This window comes from Pelecanus crispus, chromosome 6, assembly GCF_030463565.1.
Source record: "Pelecanus crispus isolate bPelCri1 chromosome 6, bPelCri1.pri, whole genome shotgun sequence".
Lineage (NCBI taxonomy): Eukaryota > Metazoa > Chordata > Aves > Pelecaniformes > Pelecanidae > Pelecanus > Pelecanus crispus.
In genome coordinates, this window is record NC_134648.1 from 29,714,778 (window position 1) to 29,736,796 (window position 22,019).

The window sequence follows — 22,019 nt, forward strand, 5'->3', positions numbered from 1 at the left end:
CTTAACCTTAATTCTCCTTTTATCTATTTTAAATAATCTGCAGTAAACTAGTGAAAACAAATCCCTGTCCATGCTAAGTGTTAGAACTTGCCATTCATTTCAGAATGGAAAGGTTTTTTCATAATGTAAAATCCTTACCTAGTCTTTTGGTAGGGAAGCTTTAAAAACCTTGCTACATGCCTTCCAGAAATCACTGTTTCGGATTTAATTGGAAGAAGCAACAGCTTTAAGTTATCTGAATGAGAGGTAAAGAGAGGTTAGAATCAGTGGTGAGGTCTACTAAACTTAGAAAAAGACAGAAGATTCCAAATGTTTCCTATCCAGCAGATTGCCAAGTTCTCTCTGTTGGACATCATGGTTACTGCTGATCCACATCAGCATCTTCCTGTACCCCCACTGTTGTCTTCAGCTGTCAGCCTCAGCACTACTTCTGGAGCTGCTCTGCTGCTCCTTCTCAAATGTTTCAATTCCTTTTCTTGGTTTTTCAATTGTCACTCTTTCAAGGAAATGAAAGGGCTGATACATCTATACTAGCAAATGCTAATAGCTTGGTAGCAATAGCTTGGTAGATTCTTCATCCATTGCATCTTATTTCAAGGAACTGACCAAGAGGCTTACACTTTTTTGATGTTTTTAATTTTTTTTTTTAACTTCCCCTCCTCTCTTCCCCTCATTCTCCAGGAATTTCTCCTCAGATGGAAGGAACCTGTATTCCTGCTTCTACCCACGCTGTATCTTCATCTATAGGAAACACAAATGGGGAGGAAGTGGGGCCTTCAGTTTACTTGGAAAGATTAAAAATCCTCAGGCAGCGTTGTGGCCTTGACAATGCAAAGGTATTGTGCTTGACAACTCTTGTAAATCCCCAGAGGAGGTGCTTCATTTGCACTTTTTTAAGAATTCAAATGATTGTTTTTTCTGTGCCAAAGGCAGATTCCAATCAGAATTGATGATCTTTCATTATACTGCATGTGCTAGCTATTCAGTGTATGTCACCATGCCTAGTATAAATGGCTTTAAACTCATTGCTTGGCCAAGTAGGCTTATGTTTCAGTCCACTCTGCAGCACTGGTGTACACACAGGTTGTTTCTACAGCCCTGTAGTTTGGTGTCTTCCCTTGCTACATAGTTGAGTCTCAGGTTCAAATAACTACTGTTCTCTAAACTTTAACATATATTGAACTCTGTTTAAATTGAACGATGTGTAAATTCCAGATCATTCTGCTCTGAAACAACCATAAGAGCTGAATGAAGACTTTGAATGAAGTTTTATGTATTTTGGGTGTATGGATGCCTAGACACAGAAAAGCTGAATGAGCTTAGTATTGGAAACCTGTCAGCCAAAATTTCTAACATTTTTGTGATCCGTGTGTTAGGAATCTAATGCCAATTACTGAAGCTTGCACTCAGCCACATGAGACGTGATATTCACTCTAGGAATAGTCATCCAGGCATATCACTGTTTTATCCTTTAACACAAAATTACGTATCAGCTCACAGCTCTGAGGGGAGGAAATGTTTCCTAGATGGTAGTAACAAGGTAAGCAACGCAAATGGAAGTATCAATTGGTAAAAGAACAGTGAATTGACATTGTAAGTCTTTGGCAGGTTGGATTTTGCCAATCAATCCAAGTTTTCCCTTCTCATTGCTCCAGAAAACTCATTGGCTGTTGATGCTGCACATAGGCATGGACTTTCCTCTTGTGGTGTTAGAATTCAGGCTGTTGAAGACTCCAGCAGGCCATCTCAGTAAAACGCTGGTCTGCTGTGAATTTTTGATCTTTTGACTGTAGTTCTGTGTTGTCTCTACTGACATCAAGCTAAATATGAACTACTTAAATGACAGGAATTGAGTATTGTAGTTAGCTTTGCACGGTTCTGACTTTGATGGCAACAGACTTTATCACTCCAGGTCACCTGTGTTGTATTGCTCCTTCCCTTTCCTCTGTGAAAATGAAAAGCCATTGATTATAGTTTGTACTTCTTAAATGGCTTTTGCCACTATCTGTCTTAACACTTGACTTTCCTCCCCAATAGCAGGAAGACAGACCACCTTTGACGTCTCTGCTCTCTAAACCAGCAGTTCCTACAGTTGCATCCTCTACAGATATGCTTCACAGTAAGCTCTCCCAGCTCCGTGAGTCACGGGAGCAGTACCAACATCTGGACCTGGACTCCAATCAGACTCATTCCTCTGGCATTGGAACTGCCCTGGCTTCACCCTCTTCTGCAGCAGCTAATATTGATGACTTGAAAAAAAGATTGGAGAGAATAAAAAGCAGTCGCAAATAGAGATGCGAGAGAGACAGCATCAGTGTTGCTTGGGCTGTCTTCAGCTTTAGTTTACTAAACTAGAAGTCTTCATAGTTAAATGGCCTCATTTAGGCCTAATGTATACAAACTGGTTTATGTATAATACAGTGGATTTTGGGGGGTTGAGTCATTGTGGCACAAGTATTTGTACATACTCTGCTTCTCAGTGAGCATCTCTTTGACAATAGAAGGCTGTCTGTGTATTAGTTTTAGTGTACAGACCTGTAAACAACCATCCTCTTGCTCAGACTAGTTTCTCATAACTTGTTTTTTTATTTGTAAAATTGTCTTTAAGATCTTTTCCTAGTTCTTAACTCTTAGAAGGTCTTTAGTGATTTCACTTTTAATTTTGTGAATTCTTCTCCATGTAATCTGTTGATTCTGTATGGACACATGGCATGAAGTAACTAATTTAAGTGTCTTTTGTAAATAAAGTTTGCATTAACTATACCAGCCTCTGTAGGAACAGCAGTGACTGCTGGTTAGAGAAGTCACTCTATTCCTGAATGTTAGTGACTGGGCATCTAGAAACTGAACTAAGCTATTCTTGACATGAACCTTGGGGTTTGGATATATTGTAAGGAAGATGAGTGAATATATACTATCTGTGGGTCCAGTCCTGAGACTTTGCACTCTTACTTCTGTGAGCAGTAGTGCATTTTTCATAGAGTTGCTTTTTTTGTTTTGGAATATGTTTCTGTAACTTGAGAGTAAGTTGAGAATATTTAGTTTGCTGAAATGCTTACTTTAAATTATCTAGTCCTTGTGATGCATCTACCCAGATTAAGCATAGTTCCATCTGTGTACAAATGCTTTCTTTGAGGGAGCCTGCTGCTGTTGATATGGAATAGATTAGCAGTGATATACAGTTAGTGGACTCATTTATCCTGAACTCATTTGGTTGAGCAGTCTTTATCATGCAGTTTTCAAGTGCACATAGACCTCACCACCACATTCTTTTTGCTCTAAAACATCTGATGTCAGCAAACTCTACTATTTTGTGTAACTAAGACACCTGGTACTGATAGCCTGTGAAAGTTGTAGCCACTGCTTTTTTTGTAAGAGTGTCTTCTGATTAGCCTTTTTCAGAAGCAACAAGTATGACGATTAAGACATACACTGTGTAGCCTTTCTAGCCCTTTCATCTCTAGGGAGGTGGTGTGTTTTCACCTTACTACTGCACTTCTTTGTGAGAGGTTGTGAAGCATAAATTGCACATCTGTTCCATAGCTAGAACAGAGTTATTGAAGAGTTGGACAGGTAGGCTTAAAATAGCACACTTCTGCTCTGGATTTTAATCTCTTCAATATAACTGCTGCTTTTTGTTGTTTGCTCTGTGGACCAGCAGTCTCTGCATTAGGGCTGTTACTGAAACTATCTTGCCTGATTACAGTAAAAATGTGGCTTTAAATTAGTACCTGTACAACAGATCTATGCCAGAGCTTCTGCAAATGGCTGAAATCTTCCTTTTACAGGACCCCTAGGCTGGGGTTGCAGTTGACATAATACTGCTTGGTGATTATGGTGAGTTTGTACACTGTGATAGCAGGTGGCTTGCGAGCGTTCTCCATCCTGTGTTAATTGACATGATGCCATTCATTGCTCCACCACCTTGATTTAGTACTCGTGGTCTCCTCCTAAGCTGAAGTGGGCATGCGCTTTCTTGTGGAACAGAGCTGTGTGACAAGTGGAGGTTTGGCCCTTACCAGTAAGTGCTGAGGTGTTGCGCACTTAAACTGGGGCTGTTTTGAATAGTTTATGTTGGCTGGCACAGAGTTACTGCCACTACCTCTCAATTACTAGCTGCTTTTTGAAACTAACTGACATTTAAATGAATCCATATGTTCCTTTACCATGTCCAGCAGATGTTCTGAAGAGCTGTTTGTTAATTAGCTCAGGATGTTAAAACAGCAATGCCTGCAAACCTGCATACAACTATTTTAAATTTGAAGCTGAATTGAAAGTACAGGAATAATTGAGTAGCAGAAGATATAGTTGCTTACTATGAATAAGTTTTTTGCCCTGTGTCTCTGTAGTGTTTGATTGGACTCAATATCCTGGGAGTTCTAAACTAAAACTTGTGCACATAAATTAATAAAGCCTAATCTTTAGCCCAGACACTATTTAAATAACATTAAACTGAATTTTAAAAATTATTCCTCTGTATTGTTTGTAACAAGTCAGTATTAACAGTGACTTACTCCAGAAACTGTATGGTCCTGGTTCCCTGGTTAGATATGCAATTTATCACAGACTATTAGCTAGCAGTGAAAGGATGAGGCTAAGAATTTAAACATTAGAAGGGCTAAACGTTTTCACTGTCCGATGCCTGTGGTTATCAATTACTTTAAACAGTTGTGGAACTTGAGCTCTTGAGGTTTCTTTCTTCAGGTGTCTTTGAGAGGTTGTTTTTATGCTTTCTTTGGGAAATCAAATTGGGCTGTCTTTCAGTTGGTTCCCAAATGAGCCATTGTCAAGGAGGTGGCCAGACAGTAATTGATCAATGGCTTTGTTTATATCCAACTAATTTCAGATAGTTACCTCTACTGCTGCTTTTTCAACACAGTCACTCTGCTTCTTAATACTCTTTATGAAGCACAAGAAAACTTCATTGTTGCCTGTTTCTGTGACTTGATGGCACTGTGAATGAGTAGTTTTAGGAATATGGTGTCATAGGGAGCAAGGACAGTTTCCAAATCTGATGATTACTTAAGAGAAAATTGGGTTGAACAAATCGGCTAGTCAGGAATATGTGTTTACTGCTGTACTGCTGGGCCTCCACAAATTGCTGCTCAGGAGGAGTTCATGAAAGAACTGAAGCTTCTTTTGGGATTTGATCCCCAGACAGGTATAGTGCAGGATGCTTCCATTGGAGGCCCTTTGACAGTGACTCTGCATGAATTGCTTCCTCTGAATCTCACTATGCAGGTGGAAAATTGAGGACCTAGCACCACCTGCCATGTAGAAAGTTACTGCCATACAGTAATGGGAGTGCTACTTAATGTATTCAAGCCCATATTCCTCTGTAGGATGAATTGCATACAGCTGGCATCTGTAAGTTCTTAAGATGCTAACCTTGCAAACAGTGGTGCTGGTATTTGTTGTCTGCTATTGTAGCTGAGGACGATGTCTGTCTTATCAAAACAGGTTATAGTTGCTTTACTTTTGACATTGGTATTGGTGTTTTGTGTAATGCCACAGTCACTGTAGGGTGATTATCTCCAGTACATTCTTGGCTCAATTTCTAAAAGAGAAAATGAGTTGACTTGAAGGGAGGAAATGGACAGTGCCTGAGGGCACAATTGTGCTTACCTTGACTGACTTAAGGCCATCATCTGAGGTCTAAAATCTGTTGATGATTGTAGCTGATAGAAGGGAGGAGAATTTGTTTGAAGCACAAGTAATTAGCAGTACAAATAGTGCCATTCCGTTGATACTCCTGGCTGCTGTGATGGCTTAGATTCAAGTGCAACTAAACTCATCATGAACAAAAGGAAGAAGATGGCTTTGAGAACTTTTATTTTCGAGGGAGAACACTTTCCTTTGTTGAGTTGTAAGGATATAACTGTTTTACTTCAGGATCTTCTATGCTTATGTTTTTAAGAAGTGGAGCATTGTAGCAAAACTGAGAGCAAGCAAGGTAAATGCTTCCTCTATCGCCCATGTTTTTCGATGGCTTTTCGCATCCACTTTTTCAGGCGGAATACATGGGTATAAAATCCATATTTGCCGTCTCGGTCACAGCCTTCTCCCCATGAAACTATTCCCACTTGATACCAACGGTTGTCTTCTGGGTTCTAAAGCAAAGAAAAATGGGATTAGCACAAGGAGCAAGAGACTTCTAGATCTAAGTCTTGTATGTGCCCCAGCCTGTTTAGTGATTGATACTGCTTTGGAATTCAGACTAGCACCTACTAGATAACATAGCTTTGTCTTTACTCTTAAACCTCTAAGTGAGAATTGGCCATCACTCATGCATTCTGCAGCTGATCTCCGTATGTGCTGAGGACTCAGTACAGAAATGGGCCTGGATGACTGCAGGATTCATCTCAGTTGAAAGTTCAGCATAGCACAAACCTAGCTTCATAAGTTTTATGAGCTTGAACTTGTTGAACATACCTTCATTACAAAAGGTCCTCCACTGTCCCCTTCACAGGCATCTCCTCTCTTTGAGTCTTCAGGACTGTAACCTACAGGCAAGAAGAAAGTCAGACATTTGACTGTAGGGGGAGTGGCTGGTGTTGGCCATCTTCTTGGAAGTGTATTGCTGCATAAATTTTCTGAGAAAAATGAGATTGCTTACTGCTTCTGCCAACTGTTGGACTTGGACTTAGAAAGCTGCTCTGGTTTTTCTATTGTATGTAAAACAGCTAACTCCGCTTCTGTCTTTGCAATGTTCCTGAATCCACCATATTCTTCCACCCTCTGTGCTCATTCCTGTTTTTATTCAGAATTGCTGTTAGTGTCAGCTGCTGCTGTGTGCACAGCTGTAGCTTGAGCTACTGTGCCTTTCTCTTGTCTTGGAATATTACACACACAGAAGTTTCTATGTACCCTGTTCTTTCATTCTGTTTACTTTAGAGGCACATTGCTGTCCTCACTTTCACCTTCCTGTCATTCTGCAGGCTCTGCTCTTTCTCTCTCCCCAACTGTCTTCCTACAGTCTCGCGATGAAGAGGAAAGGGATTTCGCTTTAATTCCTGATGACCTAGACAGTATCTTCACATTTTCCCATTACCTATGTCTCCCCTTTTCTGCTGTATGTCTGCACCTCAGCTATTTTTCAAGACTTTTGTCTAGAAAAAGAAACCATAAAAACACTGTATATGAGTATACTCATGAAATCGGCTTCCCTCCTAACGCAAGTAATCTTATATGTTATTAGATGCAAGCAGCACAAACTCAGTCAAAAATCATTGGAGACTTGCTTGTAGGAACGGATGAAGTCTGCACAAATGAAGAATACAGCAGAAAGTATTAAACTGGTACATAAATCCATAGTCTCTTTGTATCTTGAGTTCTGTGTTCACTTCTATTCTCTCAAAAAGGGTATAGTGCCAGAAGAGATTTAGGAAGGTACAAAAGGATTATCAGAAGTACAGAATGCCTTCTATATTAGGAAAGATTAAGTAAGTGCTGCTCAGCTTGGAAGAGAAATGACAGAGCTGTACAGGTTCCATAAAATAGCATAGACATGGAGAAGAAATTTTTTCTTAAGTTACGAGTATAGATGTGTACCTGTATTAGACAGGAAATTTAACAGAACACGAGGAATTATATTTTTCATGCATGTCTAACTAATCTGTGGAGCCTGTTGCCACAGAAGTTATGGGCATAAGTATGAATAGGTTCCAAAAGGTTGAGACAAGCTAGTAGAGAAAAAGGGGTTGTTTGGCTACTGAGTAGGATAACTGGTATGCAGCCTTTAATTTAGGAAGTCACTGAACTGTTCCATGTACTGGTGAAAAGATAATTTTACATGTGCTCAGTTCTCACACAGCTGTTGCTGATATCTGGCAGAGTGGTGCCATTAGGCTAGTTAGCCTGACATAGTATGGTGTTACAAACTTTATTTGTAGCTTTAAGTTCTCCAGCCTTCAAGTTTTCTGAGAGCTGAAAAAGTTCTTATCATAGGGAAGTTATTCTTTATGGAGGCCATTTGCAAATTTATCAGAAAGTAACCTTGCTGTATGAGCCCCACCAGGAGTTCAGGGCCCTTGTCTTCTGTGGCAAGTTGGCCTTGTGTCTGCAGTGCTACTTACCTGCACAAAACATGTTGTCAGTGACTTTAACTTTGGTGGATGCCTTGCAGGTATCTTGGTCTACAATTGGCACATTGAGCTGTTGCAGAACTGTGGGGAGGTTGCTTGGGCTAGCAGCCCATGTTTCTTTCAAGTTTCCCCAACCGGTTACCCGCCCTTTGTAACCTGCCAGCATCAGCCTGTGGAAGGAAGCATGAGTATAACTAAATGTATTGTAACAGCTTTCTCCTGCCTGGCTCTCTTGCTGCAAATAGCCTTAATAAGGCATCTTATTAAAAGCCTTCTTTAGGCCTTCAAAAAAAGACATTGTAGCCTGTAGTTTTAGGACTGTGGGACAGTCTCCTCACCTCTGCACAACCTCTTTGGTAGGCAGGCAGACAGGATGGATGTAGTCACTGAAGATGATGGGTCTCTTCAAGTGCATGAGTGCAATGTCTCGGTCCATGTTCTCTTTCCAGTTGTACTTGGGATGGATGATGATTTTATCCAACAGAGCAATCTTCTCTTTATTCTTTTCATATCTGAAATAGTCATGAAGGAAAGAACTTGCTGTACAGTAGCAGCTGAGAGTCTTCTGGTGTTCATGATACTCTCAGGTGCTTTGTACCCTCTGAGACAATTCTGTCTTTACAGTGGAGCGCCCCTTTAGACTTTCCGTGCTTCTGCCCTCCCTTTCACTTTAAGCTTTAGGATCATCAAGAGCAGCAAATGACAGCTCCATTAGATCCCATTATTGAGAGGCATGTGACATTAGCTATGTATGTTTCCTTGGATACTGAAGTATCATTCAGTAACCTCTTTGTATCTCATTACTCAAAGAGGAAGGCTATTTCAGTCTCACTTCATCCAGCCTCTTACTTTGCCCTTATGTGCTTGCCAATCCGCACCAAGATGTCATTTGTAGTTAAGTTCTTGTCCCAGGGTGGATAGTAAAGACAATGAGCAGCAGTCAAGACCCAGCTGTCACTGATGAGGCTGGCACCACACAGCAGTTCTTGAGGACTCTTTTTGTAGAGCATCACCTGCCTGAGAAACAAGAAGGGAGGAAGACTTAGTAGGACTAAATGCAGGGCTGGCTAAATGTGTCTTGGTGTCATGAAGAAAGAGCAGAATTTGCAGTGAGCAGGGAAGAGTGTTGTGCTATACTGACAAAGACACTGCACAGGTGGCTGTCCTGCAAAAGTCTTCCCTGGGCATGTATACTCTATGTAGTAGGCCATTTACCCTATTGCCTTCACCTTGAGAGATTTCTCACCCTCTCTGCTCCAGCAAAGCTGGAAAGAGGAAGAGACAGAGACGAAAGACACTAGCACTCTTGCTTTCCCAGATGGCTGCATACTTGGCTCAAAAGGAGAGTTTCTTTCCAGCTATTTTAGTACTGCCCTATCAGCCACCTGGAGGAGCTTTGATTAGAAGCCATAAAGCCCACATGGTGCCTGGGATGGGAGTGCCCTTTTACTTCCCCCCTGCTTGAAGAGAAGGGATACACAATTCCCTGTGAAGGGCTACGCAAAGATAACACTTACCAAGGGGAACTGCCAACTTCTGCATCGTCCCCGTGCACAACTCTGCCTCCTATGTAGGACTCCAGCAGCTCCTTCTCACTTTTGTCCGTTACCTTTTTCTTCTCAAATAAAGGACGAGTGCCACAGTCTGAAAAAAATAGGCAATCTGGCTTTGCTACTTTACCTGACTCACAGAGGAGAAATGTTGTCTGCAGTCAGCATGCTAAGCTGGAAGAGCCTAAGAAGGAAGTGCTTACTAGCTCCATGATCATAAGTGGAGATTGACTTCTGAGGGTCCTTCAAGGATTTTAAATATCTCCCCCTGCTTTTGACAGCATTTGGCAAGCTGGTGCTTCTGAGGAACAGTGAGTGCCCTGTGGGAAGAAGCTGCAGCCTTTCTACAAACTGTGATGCTGTATCTAGAGTTTTTGCTCACCTGCTTCTCCTGAACCAAAAGTTGTGTCATCAAAGAAGGTTTTGAACTCCTGAGGAAGGGTAGTACGTCCTGATATTCCATCCAACTGTTCATTCCCATCCTCTAGCGAGCTGTCTGAGAAAGACAGAAAGACAAACATGGTAAAAGGCCTAGCTACAGGCCATAATTATCAGCAATGTAGATGTTCCTTTCCACACACAGTGGGTCTGATGAAGGAATGATGCTCTTTTTAATGCTCCTTAATGACTAATGAGTTTTCAGGGAGAAGGGAATACTGGAGAGACATAACCGCTCTACACATGTACGGCAGGTTAATACATGTGATACTTGGACAAACAGGACTTCGCATACATGGTATGCATACTTGTCTATGCCTTCCAGGCCAAGCACTTCATACTGGTGTTGTTTGCCACTGCCTCACAAGTGTGCCTACCCAAACCAATGCAGGCTTCTCACCGCAGTAGTGCAGATCACAATATCCAAAGTTGGGTGGTTCATCTGTGACACACCAGACACCCTCATCGTCTCCATCAGGATTCCGACAGTAATTCTCCAGCAGCTTCACCTCTGGGTCAATGTGTTTTCCATGGAGCACCTCTTTGGCTTTCTCAGAGTTCCACGGCAAGCACTTAGCTCCAGACATGGTGACTGAGAGGGTCCCGGTGTAAAGCATGCCTTTCTCTTGTTCACAGGGCTCCACCAGGGTTGGTGGTGTCATCCGTGGAGTAAATTCAACTGTTGTCCTTTCTTGACCTGGAAAGACAGAGAGCTGTGATTTAAGCCATAGCTTTGCACTCGGATGTACTGCTAGCAAATAGCACCAGAGTCCCTTTACTAAAGCCCAGAGTTCCATGGGGTATCTTATTATGTTCGGGGGTTCCTACCATGCTCCCATGCGTGTAGTGGCCCTCTACAATGTTGTAGTGTCAGAGGTGGTTCTTTCAACAGGAGGTAAGGTGAGGCTGGCACTACTCATCATACTTCTCTTTGCCATTAAGATGTGAGGGACAATATTGTGTTCCTTTCTGGGGTATCTTTGAGAACCAGCTGAAGGGATGGGTAGGTGCCTCGGGCATCATGATGCTGCTCTGTTAGAGCCTCCAATGCCTTTTTCTCAAATGTGTAACTAGATCGTATTTGGGGGAGCCTTTTACCGTGATATGCTACTAAAATAGAAAATTTAACTTCTGACAGTGTTTCTATATCTAATTATAAGAGAAAAATCTTCCTGCCAGACTTCCCAAGCTTTTTCTTGGAAGTGTACTAATGGCTGCAAGCTTTAACCAGCATTTCCTGAGTGAGCGGGTGGGCACCAGACAGTCTGTTCTGTGGCAGTTGCTTGGCCTGAAGCTGACTTCTCCTTGTGCACTGGGGGAATCCCCATGTGGAGAGAGACCCCTCTGTTTGACTCCTCACCCTGGGGCACAACAGCCACTGAGCAAGTAGCATGCACCTTGATCAGTGAGGCTGCTTCTGTGTGAGATTGACTTATGTCAACATGATTGCAAAGGAACTGCACAAAAACAAGGCTTTTCTAGTCCTGCCATATCCATGCATGTGTAAGTTAACAGTAAGCTACTGAAGGTCAGAAACTAACTAGCAAACAGAGAGAGCATCTCTTTCTAGTTTGCCATATTGCAGACCAGGGCAATGATAATGATTTTAAAACTTCGGAACACCCCTTGGTCAAAATGGTTGCTGACTTCTCCGACTTTAACTTGTAAGAGTCATTGTCTCTAGTCTCTGCTTTTGGAAGAGAAACTTCTGCTGTGAGAAGGCTCTCTGCTTTCTACCAGTTCTTCTGAGACAAAGGCCAAGCCCCAGAGGAGACAGCTCTGTATTGTGAGAACTGGGAAGGTACAAGTGTAGAGGGATGGTTCTCCATCCTGCCAGGTGCAATGAAGAGAGAAGGGCATCTTCTCTCGAGATTGTGGGTATTAAACTGCACCCCTCCAGGCAGGCAGTCAAGCACAAGATGTAGTGGTTTTGTCCTAAAAGTGGGAAATCAGACAAAAAAAACCCCAGTATGGCTGACTGTTGTCACAAATTAGAGGCAGCTGAGCCAGAATTTTGGGGTGCTCCTGACTGGCAAAACTGTAGTTGATTCCAGGGGACTGCTGACACTGGATTTAATTTCGATCTAGAGTAGTGTAGTCTAGAGAAAACAGCACATTAGAGGAATTTAGCGAAGGTAGATGTATGGGCAACTCAATGACTTTTCCTTCTCAGTTCCTTTACCCTTTAAGATGCCGCTCCTCTACTCTGACTGACCTCTGTTCATGTCAGATCCCTCTCTCGTAACCCTCTCCCCTTCCTTGATAATTTTAGTATCAGTCTCAGTGCAGTGTTCCCTGCCAGTGAAGGGCTTGCTGGGATGTAGTGCTCAGGCATACCACACACTGGGATGGGACACTCCTCCCGTTCCACCGTTGGGTCTCGAGTGTAGCACCATGGGCCTTCTGAGTTGTTGTCTGGGTTCCTGCAGTAGTTCTCAATGAGGGTTGGAAAAATGGTGGCGTTAAATCTATGAGAAAAGGCTGGTTAGGCTAGGAAGTAAGGACACCCTGGAGAACCCTTTAGGGGTGTGCAGGAGATGAACTTACTTAGGTATATGTGGATATTTGCTTGTCCACACTTGACATTCAATCCCTGATTTGGTGTAGCTAATTGTCCCTTCATAGTTCTGGCCCAGACCAAGAGAGCAGTTACCTGTCAAAATCCCAACGTGGTGTAAGCCAGGTACAGGGGAAATGGGTGTTGCATTTTTCAAGGTCAGAGGTACCATCCTACAAATCCCTTTAACTTTTGCTGCACATATGAGCCTGCACAAGCACAGGCATTCTCTTCATGGGGTGAGAAGAGCACACAGCTTAAGCTTGCTCTGCCTCATCGGAGGGAGCTTGCCATGAGGCTCTGTGCTTTTCTTTGGCTGTAGGTGCCAGTCAGAGCCCTTCTGAGAGGCTGGGCCTGGGGACGCCTGACTGTGTCACAAGGAGAAGGATATCTACCCCATGCTGTTTCAGTGGGGGAGTTGGGCTGTTCGTGAAAATGGTTAGTGGGTAAATAAAGAGGAAGAAAGGAATTTCAAACTCCCCTCTTGCTATTTTTCTTTCTAATCAGATGGCTTCACTTTAGATTTTTTTTTTTTTTCCTTACAAACTCTGCAGGAAGCAAGTTCCTGGCACTCGCTGTATCTGGGAGATTGAGGTCAACATGAATTTCTTACCCTCTAGACAAGCATCCAGAACTGCCCTGGACTTTCTCAGGCCATGACATACTAGCAAAATAAGAAGAAAGAAATACATTATATGAAAGGAATCCAAATAAGCATCATATTTTTAACCAGTTTATTATCTAGGGACAAAACACAAGTGCTTTGTTGTGGAAAGTGAGCTCTTGTAAGAGGGTAGGGAGCCATCTCTCCAAGATGGGACAGTGCATCCTAAGGGATAGCAGAGCCCCTGCAGGACTTTAAGCAACTTACCTCGGTATTTTGACCAAAATGTGTCCTGTAAAAAAAAAAAATTATATATTTAAGAGTAGGGACACAGAACATCAGACCTTGCTTAGCTACTACAATTCAAACCAGTAGGAGGATGCCCCATCACAACAAAATGGAACAGACTAACCTAGCTCTGCTGATATTGACAGATATCTACAGATATCAACTGCTGATATCTACAGAGTCCAACAAAGCAAAAAAATCTGATATAAAACCACATTCCCACTCATCAGACTCAGGAATCAAGAGCATACTGTTGTCTCTAAAAAGACCAAAGATGCTTACAACCTTCATTAACCTGCAGAGGAAGCAGAGCCTGTGCTACAGTGTGGAAGTCCAAGGAGCTGAACCTAGAACTTCTAAGGTCACAGATTGCATGTAGGTATTGCTCAGTGATTTGGATCTACATTTCTGCTGTGTGGCCTGGGGGTGATGGCTTTAGAAATACTCCACAGAGGTTGTATCTTGCTGGCTTAGACTCCTAACTGTTCATCTGTTTACTGTTGTATTCTTGGGTGTGGAATTCAGCGTGGATACTGACCTTGGGGCTAGGAGCAAATCCCAAAGGGATGCAGAACAAATTTAGCAGAGTGGGTGAGTCTAGAAGCTAAAAAAAGGGACTGGCTGTGTCAAAGCTTCAGCTCAAAGGAGCTTGAGGCACCTTCACTCAGGGTTCGGTTGCTAAGCCAGCTCTTCTGTGAGTGTCTGGGGCTGTGGCAGTTTGAATGCGTGCGGCACCATGCTGAACTAGTGGAAGATGCAATTCAGGACTGGTGGTTGAGGGAAGACTCTCTCCTTTTCGCTTCATGCTTAAAATAGGGAGGGAGGGAAAAGAACCTGAGCTTTGAGCTGCATTCCCTGGAGTGGCTCCAGGAGGGAAACTTCCTAAGGAAGCCTGAGTTCTCCTTGGGGCACATACGCATCAGCCTCATCTTTGCATCACAGAACTGAGTCTTACGACCCCAGCCCCTCGCTGCGTGTGCAACCTGCTAGTCTCTCACTACAGGTTTCTTGGGACCACCCATGTGGTACGTACCGTCTGAATGGTGGATTCAAGGGCTTCAAAAGCCTCCTCGTAACTGCACGTCTCCTCCAGGCACTCTCGCTCCAGGTTTCCCTTAAGCATCTCCTCCAGAAATCCCTTGTTGGCACGTCGTGGGCGCTTGAGCAGTGACAGTGCCTGCCCCTTTTCCAGGAAAACTACCGGGTCAGAACACTGCCAGTCAAAGGGGTGCTCGCAGCGGCCCTTGCAGTTTCCAAAAATCACACACAGCTGACGTGATGATCCCACAGCCCAGCCTCCCCCAGTGCAGAGGAGAAGCCCTGTCGGGACCTGTCAGGTCCCCACCTGATGATCAGAGCAGGCTCTCTGTAACTCATCCGTCAGGGCTGGCATCACTTAGGCAACAGCAGTGACAGGAATCCTCTGCTATCCTCGGCAAAGCTGCTCTGCTCATTTGCAGTTAGGTAGAGGCTTGTTTGCTTGGAGCCTGCTACTGCTCCCTGCCAGCCACTGCATTTCTGTCTCGCCAACCTCAGACCACTGCAATAGGCACAGGTTGGTTTCAACTTCATGTTCAGACACCCTGATTTGAGACCTGTAGACAGGTCTTCCCCCACACAGCAGTGGGTCAGAGAGGACCTAACCTCATATTAAGAAAAGATATATGAAGTAGAGGCTCTGATAAGAGAAAAGGAGCAGTGAGCAGGAAGGCTGCATACTGCGTATGACCTAAAGTTTAGTTAAGGGACAGCTGGGGAGGCAATGGAGAATTGCAGCCACCCAGGTCAGCTGAGGAACTCTAGCCTAAAAAGGCCCACAGCTGTGCTACACCAGGTCCTGGACTGAGCCACATTCCCCTTCCCCACTGTCTCCCAGGTGACCCACAAAATCCACTGAGCTGTTGTCACCAGCCATCCCTGCCAGCTGCTGCAGGATGCTGCTGCATCTTCCTGTGCAAGAAAGCCCTACGCTCGCTCCACTCTTGGCACCCTTTCACTCGCAACTTCAAGCTTTTAGAAGTTCCTCCTGCCTTACCAAGAAAACCCACCGGCGGCTTTACCCCTGGAAAGAAATAAGCCCATCTTTCTTCCTTCTGTCACCCACTGGTACTGCCCTTCTCCCTGTGCCACTGAGTCTTACCTCCAGCATGGCTCAGTGTGAGGTGCAGAAGGCTGGAAAAGAGAAGGCCCCTCAGTACGCTGTTTTTGTTGTGCGCCATGCTGTACAGCCCTGGCTGCAGGGGAAATGCAAAGGGAGCAGAATAAGCGGAGTCACGGCCCTGCTGGGTTAATATTGAACCAGAATGAAGAAACAGGACTCCAGAGGTCGTGGTGTGTCAGGGACGGTGGGACTGAGGCTCCTCTTATCCCTCCTCTCTTGGCATCTCTCCCTCCCTTCAGGGCATCTTCATTTTCTTACTTAATTGGTGGAAGCCAAGCAAAATGTCTCTGGATCCCCATAGGACTAAAATTAGCACGCCATTTCATAACAGGGAAGATGGCATGAGGAGTGAGAGGACAAGCTTGTCCCAGGGCACAGGGAGAACTCAGGCTGGCACGGAGAGGCCTCTGCCAGCTCACAGCCACCCCAGCCAGAGCAGCTTACACCTTTTCCCTCAGTGCCACGCTGCTCCCCTGCAGCCCTTGGCACCGTCATGGCCTCCCCACCATGCTGGCTCAGGTCCCTGCCGCTGACTCTTCTCGGAGGCTGTACTCTAGTAGCCTCGCTCACAGCAAGACTTTGAGAGCTCCTTAGCCATTCCCAGTCCTCTTTTTAGCTGCAAGTGCCCCCCGCCCCTTTTCTCCCTAGAGTCCAGTCATCTTTTCTCCCTGCAGTTATCAGCAAGATCAGCCCCAGCTATTTTGGCACCAGAACACACAGTTTAGTCTCCCCCCTTCTCCCTCGCCCATGCCAAGGAGCAGAAAGGGTGCCTGCGACAGCCCATGTGGAATTTCAATTTTCCTCCCAGTTAGGTCAGCAATGCCATTGGCAGTGCATACTTCCCACTGTGTTATAATTCCCAGTGGAGTGGGGGAGGATGAAACAGCATGAAGTTTGGGCTCCCCCTTTTATTCCCACCCCAGTGGAACATATAAAAGTACGTCCAAAAGGAAACAGAAGCTCTGACAAGCAAGGAGCTAGCATGCCCAAAACCAGCCAGGAAAACAAGAGCTTCCAGGAACAGGGAGGCAAGAATAGCCTGGATGTCATTACATCAATCAAGAACCAGGCTACCAGAGCTGGGAAAGCTCTAATGATTCCTACAGCAAGCAGCAAACTGGCACAGCGAGAAACCAGCACAAAGCAGGGCGGGGGCGTAGTCTCAGGAACTGCCACACGGCACAAAGTGCTTTCTGCCAGCAGGGAGCATGTTTTGTTCTGTGCCTCTGTGCAGCAGATACATCTGTAATGTTTATCTCCATAGGAGGAGTGCAAATATTAGCATTAGGGTGGCTGAGGAATGACTCTGTGGCCACTGGTACAAAGAGCAGTTGCAGAAGCTCCCTCCCTCATCTAAGAGTATCCCCTGTTCTCACCCACACACCCCCCTGGATTTTAGAGAGACACCTTTAGGAACAGCTGGGATGTCCTGGGTGGAGATGACCTGGGTGGAGGAGTGTGTGTGTGCAGGATTAGGCACAACCCTAGAAACACCCCGTGTTACTTAGCAGGGGGAAGCAGTATTTTAGAAGCGCACAGGCAGGGTGAGGAAGGAGGTGGCAGGGCACAGACAGATTTTGGAAGAGTGGTGAAATCAGAGCCGCTGCCGTCCCACGTCCCACATCCCATGCAGCAGCCACCACCACCGCCACCACAGCCCCACGTTTGTGTAAGCCCAGCTGGCAAGCAGAGGGCCTTGGCCAGCTGATGGGGGAGAAGAGGACAGCAGCAAGGACAGTTTCTTTACTCTCGCTATGATGATTTGGATTTGGTCTCACGTTGCAGGTGGGACAAGTGACCTCAGGCTGCTTTCACCAGGCATAACTGAGCAAAGCCATAGGGATGTGAATGCAGGGAAGAAATACCACCGCAGGAAGACTGCCGACCACCACCCAGCTGTAGTGATGAGAGAGAGATGCTGCTGTGTTTTATGGAGGTGTAATGCACCTGTGCAAGTGTTCGTTATGGATCCCAGTAAGAAAGGCACCCAGACTTTGTAAAGTATGGATTAAAATACCATTTGTTGGGGATAATATTAGAAGGCAAAAGATAGAACTAGATAATCTTACAGCCCTTCAGATGCTGGGAACACCCAGTAGTACAGCATCAGCCCATGCCACGCTGCACAGATAGCACCTGTGCTGAAGTTCATCAGTGTCATGGTTTTCAGGGTTTTTATAGGATTGTCTCAGAAGTAAACAACTCTGTCATCTCTGCTGTCAATCAAAAGGATGTTCACACAAGAATACGCTGCTTCACTCTAAGATAAAGACAAAGACGCAGTGGTGGCATCATCACCAAGTGCCAAGCGGAAGCAACCTGTAGGCTCCCCAGTTAGGTTTGGCCAGCTAAGTTTATCCTGCAGCCAAGTGGTATGTGCAGCACTGGCCTGCACCTTCTCATGTCAACTTGTTATGTGGCTCACCAGAGTATTTCACTTCATAAGAGCTTCTTATATTCTCAGTCACTTATTTTTTTTCTTCCATTCTTGCATCTCTCTGTGTCTCTTCTTTATAATAACCAGGCAGCCTTTACACTGCAGCTTAAGTCAACATTATTATATTTATGCATAGATTTTTATCATCTTCTTCTCTTTCCTTTAAAGGAAAGGTGTTAGCATCTTTCATGGTATCGTGCATTATATAGGGTTAACTTTAAGCAACACTAGAATACAGCAGTTAAACTTGGTTATCAGACAGGTATGAATATCCTCTAATACTCACCTATGCCATCTTCCTTTAACGTTACTTCTGTTCTGGTTCCTACATTCATTCTGTTGCTTAAGCACTTGTTTAAAAAAAACCCAACGCCTTACTGCAACCAACCATTCTGTCACTGTCTGGATGCTTCTTTTCCAGTTGCTGTTCTTCTTTCCCTCTGTGAAACAGGACAAACCCATCTACCAGCACCAACAGGTTGTTAACTGTAACTGCTGAAACCTTTTATCTCAAGATTATGCAAGGTTACATCCATCACGTAAGTTTCAACTGTTTCTTTACATTGGTTTTGCTTTATAATTGGAGATGTTCACTACATCCTGGGACATTTTCCAGCCCTTTCTGGTATCTCACAACGATGTTAGTAATTAAAGATGCTGGCTCTTCATGTTATAGTCTTTTCTTGTTCTGTAATGTGCCTCTAGGGCTCCTATTTCTCCCATTCTTGTGGTTAGCCTCTGCAGCTGGACAGTGTGCATCAGCTATCACCTCTCCAGGGACTATGACTTCCACCCCTTGAACACTTAACTCTTCCATCTGTTCACCATTCCTGTAAACAACTTGTTATAATTTCGTTTTCTTTCTGCCTTCACCCACCCCATGACTGATGGATGCTATTTTCTTTCTTAGGGTAAGAGAGTTAAATTCATACCTTTACCCTCCCAGACTTATGGCTTTCAACACAGCTGGGAGTTTTGATCTCTTTCACTCTATGAGTTGACTCTTTATGTGAAGAAAGCCTTTGGCAATTGTTTATTTCCTATGTAACTATTTTTCCAACTTGCAGGGAGCAGAGTATAGAGGATTTGGCCATGGCCTATTTTCTTGGGCCTTTGTCTGCTCTATGATGGATACAGTTTGCTGGTTCAATAGTTGCGGCATTTCTGAATATTTTCCTGAGGTGGGTATCACCAATTGTAACACTTTGGGTACAATCACAAAGGATGAATCCCCCATCCCCTCACACAGGGGTTCCCCTGTCTCTCAGCTCAAGGGGGCCGCCAAGCGGGGAGGACTTCAGGACCCAGAGAATCGTCCCCTTCCCTTGCAGCCTGCTGCCACCTTTTCATTCCAACACCTTGGTCAGGTTTAAGCCAGTTTACAAGTTGGCCAAGGGTTGAACCCTGACCACGGTGTGAGGTTTAAGTGTAACACTTAAGTTCATGTGCATGCCTGATAGCTGGTGAGGTCCTGCCAGCATGAAGGACCCCAACCATCTGACAGACCTGTGCACTTGTCACCCCAGAGTGTTGCAGCAGCACTCCAAAGCCCTGGTTGAAGCCCTGTCAGTGTGGTGGAGCCCTGCCAGCCTGGAGACTTGTGTGCTTGCTGCCTGAAGGTGTAAGGGTCACAGATGCACAAGATCTCCAGCCAGCCAGGTAATCCACGCCTGCTGCCCCAAAGCATAACGATTATCGGCATTATAATGCAGCATACCGTGTGATTTCCCCATGCCCGCACATGGGACCAGGCAGGCAACCCTCTTTTCCTCGCTATCCTTCTTCCAGTAAGGCGTTTCTCACCAGGATCCTGCCAACTACACCAAATGTAATGCGCTGGGTGCAAGTGTTTGTTTGTTATGGATCCCGGTAAGAAAGATACTCAGAGACCATAATGTATTAATTAAAATACCCTTTATTGGACAGAACACAAGAAAGGGTATAGCATTAGATAATCCTATGTCCCTTCAGATGCTACAAACACCAAGTTGTACAGCATTGGACAGATATCTAGTCAGGCCATGGCATGCTGCACAGATCCTATCCATGTTGAGGTTCACCAGCATCATGGTCTTCAGGGCTTTTATAGGATTTTCTTAGGAGTAAACAACTTCATTCATCATTTTGCTGTCAAGCAAAAAGTTGTTCACATAAGAACATGCTGCTTCTAAGATGAAGACAAAGACACGGTGGTGGCATCATCTTCAGGCACCCAGTGGAAGCCACCTATGGGCTCCTCAGTCAGGATTAGCCAGCTGAGTTTATCCTGCAGCCAGGTGATGTGTGCAGCATAGCACAGACCTGCCCCTACCTACTCAGATCAACTGATAGGTGAATAATGTTTCTGAAAGGACCTCTTAATTCATAATTGCTCCTACTGTTTCTCTCCTATTAAGTCAGAATAAAGAAGGCAGTTACAGGTCAGCAGATTAAGCAATAGGGGCCTGGATTCTCCCCTTCCCCCAGTTGCTCCCCCTTCTCTCCTGGTTGTGCTGTGACAGAGGGCACATGCTTCAAACACGGCGCACGAGCCCAGCTCCAACGAGAACACTTTGCAGCTGTGTCAATATTTGAAAACTGCAAGAGTTAGGACAGGCACCAAAGGGAGAGCAGTAGGAAGCGCTGTGGCTTCAAACACAAGCCCCCCTCATAAGCCTGTGCTCCCACTGCTTTGTCTCCAAGCGCTCAGGGCAAAGACTGAGCTCATCTGCCCCCTGACTTCAAAGAAAATAGCTGAAAATAAGGACACCCAAAGGTTTATCAGCTGAATTCACCTTCCATTCTCGCTTCACATCTGACTCTAGCACCTTGTCTGCAAACAGGTCGTAAAAGTTTATGGAAGAAGTTGAATGTAGAAACTACAAAGAGCAGCTTTTCAGATTGTCACATTACTGCATTCATAGCACCCCGAAAGGGAACTGTGCTACTGATGATTCCCCAGTAACACTATACCCTCCTCTTGTGCAGTGGCATAAAAAGCCCTGAGAATTTAGGCCACTAAACAAAACTTTTTGGGGGAAATTGCAGATGTTAGAGAAGTGCAAGACAGAGACCAAGAACAGCTAAAACTGAGGATGAAAGCAAATGAAAGCAGTGTTTGTATAACACGTGAAAAGGGAGTGCAGGGTGGGCAAGTCTGAAAGGCCTCTGTTAGGGCTGGTATCATTGGTATTGTCCTATAAGGCTATGTTCACATGGCATTGGGAACTGTGCACTTCCTTCCTGAAACAGGACCAATTGCCTTCAGCGTGCCTCAGTTGGCATATGTGCACTAAAGATGGAGCAGTGGGAATACTGGGGTGTAGCTGTGGTGGTGCTGTCCTTTAGCCTTTTGCTGCAGGAGCAGGAAAGAAGTGGAAGTGAGGAAGCAAGAATGTGAGAAAAAGAGCAAGGGAAACAGATTAATGAACGCAACTTGAGCATGGAGGGGAAAGGCAAAAAATCTTGTGACCATACTGAGATGAACTGTTGGACCCTTACCTGGAGAGGTGAGGAGCCTCTCAGCTGGGGACAGTGAAAATTGCACTGTTCAATGCTATTCGCACAGCGGGACACGAAGCTATCCTTTCATGTCCTCAGACAGACCATCCAGTCACTCTAAGGCCAGGAAGCCGACAGCAAGCAGAACAGGTGACAGGGGAGAAGGAACACTCAGCCCTAGCTCTGAGGCAGGACTTTGCTTCTGCTAATTGTGAAAAATGCTCTTCAAAAAAACCCACAAGAGAGACACCTTATAAACACTTGGGAAGCTGCTTCCCAGCGATGTCTGGCATCAGCATCACCTTCAAATGATCAGAAGTGCTGCTGAGCTCCAAGAGTAAAAGCCCAGGAAAGTGCTTGAATAGCAACAATTAATTACAGAAAGAAAAACCTGAAAGGAAGGCGTCGTTCAAAGCCACT

The 22,019-nt window shown here is 44.7% G+C and overlaps 2 protein-coding genes across 3 annotated transcripts in view; one reads left to right on the top strand and one right to left on the bottom strand.

Annotated features, from left to right (window-relative positions):
- CKAP5 (cytoskeleton associated protein 5) overlaps nucleotides 1-4,459 on the top strand; it is a 50,811-nt gene extending 46,352 nt beyond the window's left edge. For both annotated transcript variants that reach the window (XM_075711799.1, XM_075711800.1), the window contains exons 44-45: nucleotides 682-836; nucleotides 2,038-4,459. In XM_075711799.1, the coding sequence (XP_075567914.1) occupies nucleotides 682-836; nucleotides 2,038-2,292 (410 nt within the window). In that variant the 3' untranslated portion in view covers nucleotides 2,293-4,459. The remainder of the gene's footprint in view (nucleotides 1-681; nucleotides 837-2,037) is intronic.
- A 1,277-nt stretch (nucleotides 4,460-5,736) lies between these two features.
- Nucleotides 5,737-15,740, bottom strand: F2 (coagulation factor II, thrombin). The gene is made up of 14 exons (XM_009492164.2): nucleotides 15,662-15,740; nucleotides 14,555-14,718; nucleotides 13,501-13,525; nucleotides 13,243-13,293; nucleotides 12,620-12,725; nucleotides 12,410-12,540; nucleotides 10,473-10,769; nucleotides 10,017-10,130; nucleotides 9,602-9,728; nucleotides 8,934-9,101; nucleotides 8,423-8,596; nucleotides 8,076-8,254; nucleotides 6,433-6,503; nucleotides 5,737-6,110 (listed from the first exon to the last, which is right to left on the bottom strand). Exons 1-14 carry the CDS (start codon nucleotides 15,738-15,740, stop codon nucleotides 5,967-5,969), a joined length of 1,830 nt encoding a protein of 609 aa, XP_009490439.1. The 3' UTR covers nucleotides 5,737-5,966.
- Nucleotides 15,741-22,019: the final 6,279 nt, after the last annotated feature.

What these genes read in the sequence shown, in the direction of transcription:
- F2 (XM_009492164.2), bottom strand. Translation starts at nt 15,740, where the DNA reads ATGGCGCACAACAAAAACAGCGTACTGAGGGGCCTTCTCTTTTCCAGC. An exon ending in CACACTGAGCCATGCTGGAG is followed by an intron (nt 14,719 to 15,661) that starts GTAAGACTCAGT and finishes CTGACCCGGTAG; the next exon opens with TTTTCCTGGAAAAGGGGCAG. An exon ending in TGACAACATGTTTTGTGCAG is followed by an intron (nt 6,504 to 8,075) that starts GTAAGTAGCACT and finishes TCTTGCCTGTAG; the next exon opens with GTTACAGTCCTGAAGACTCA.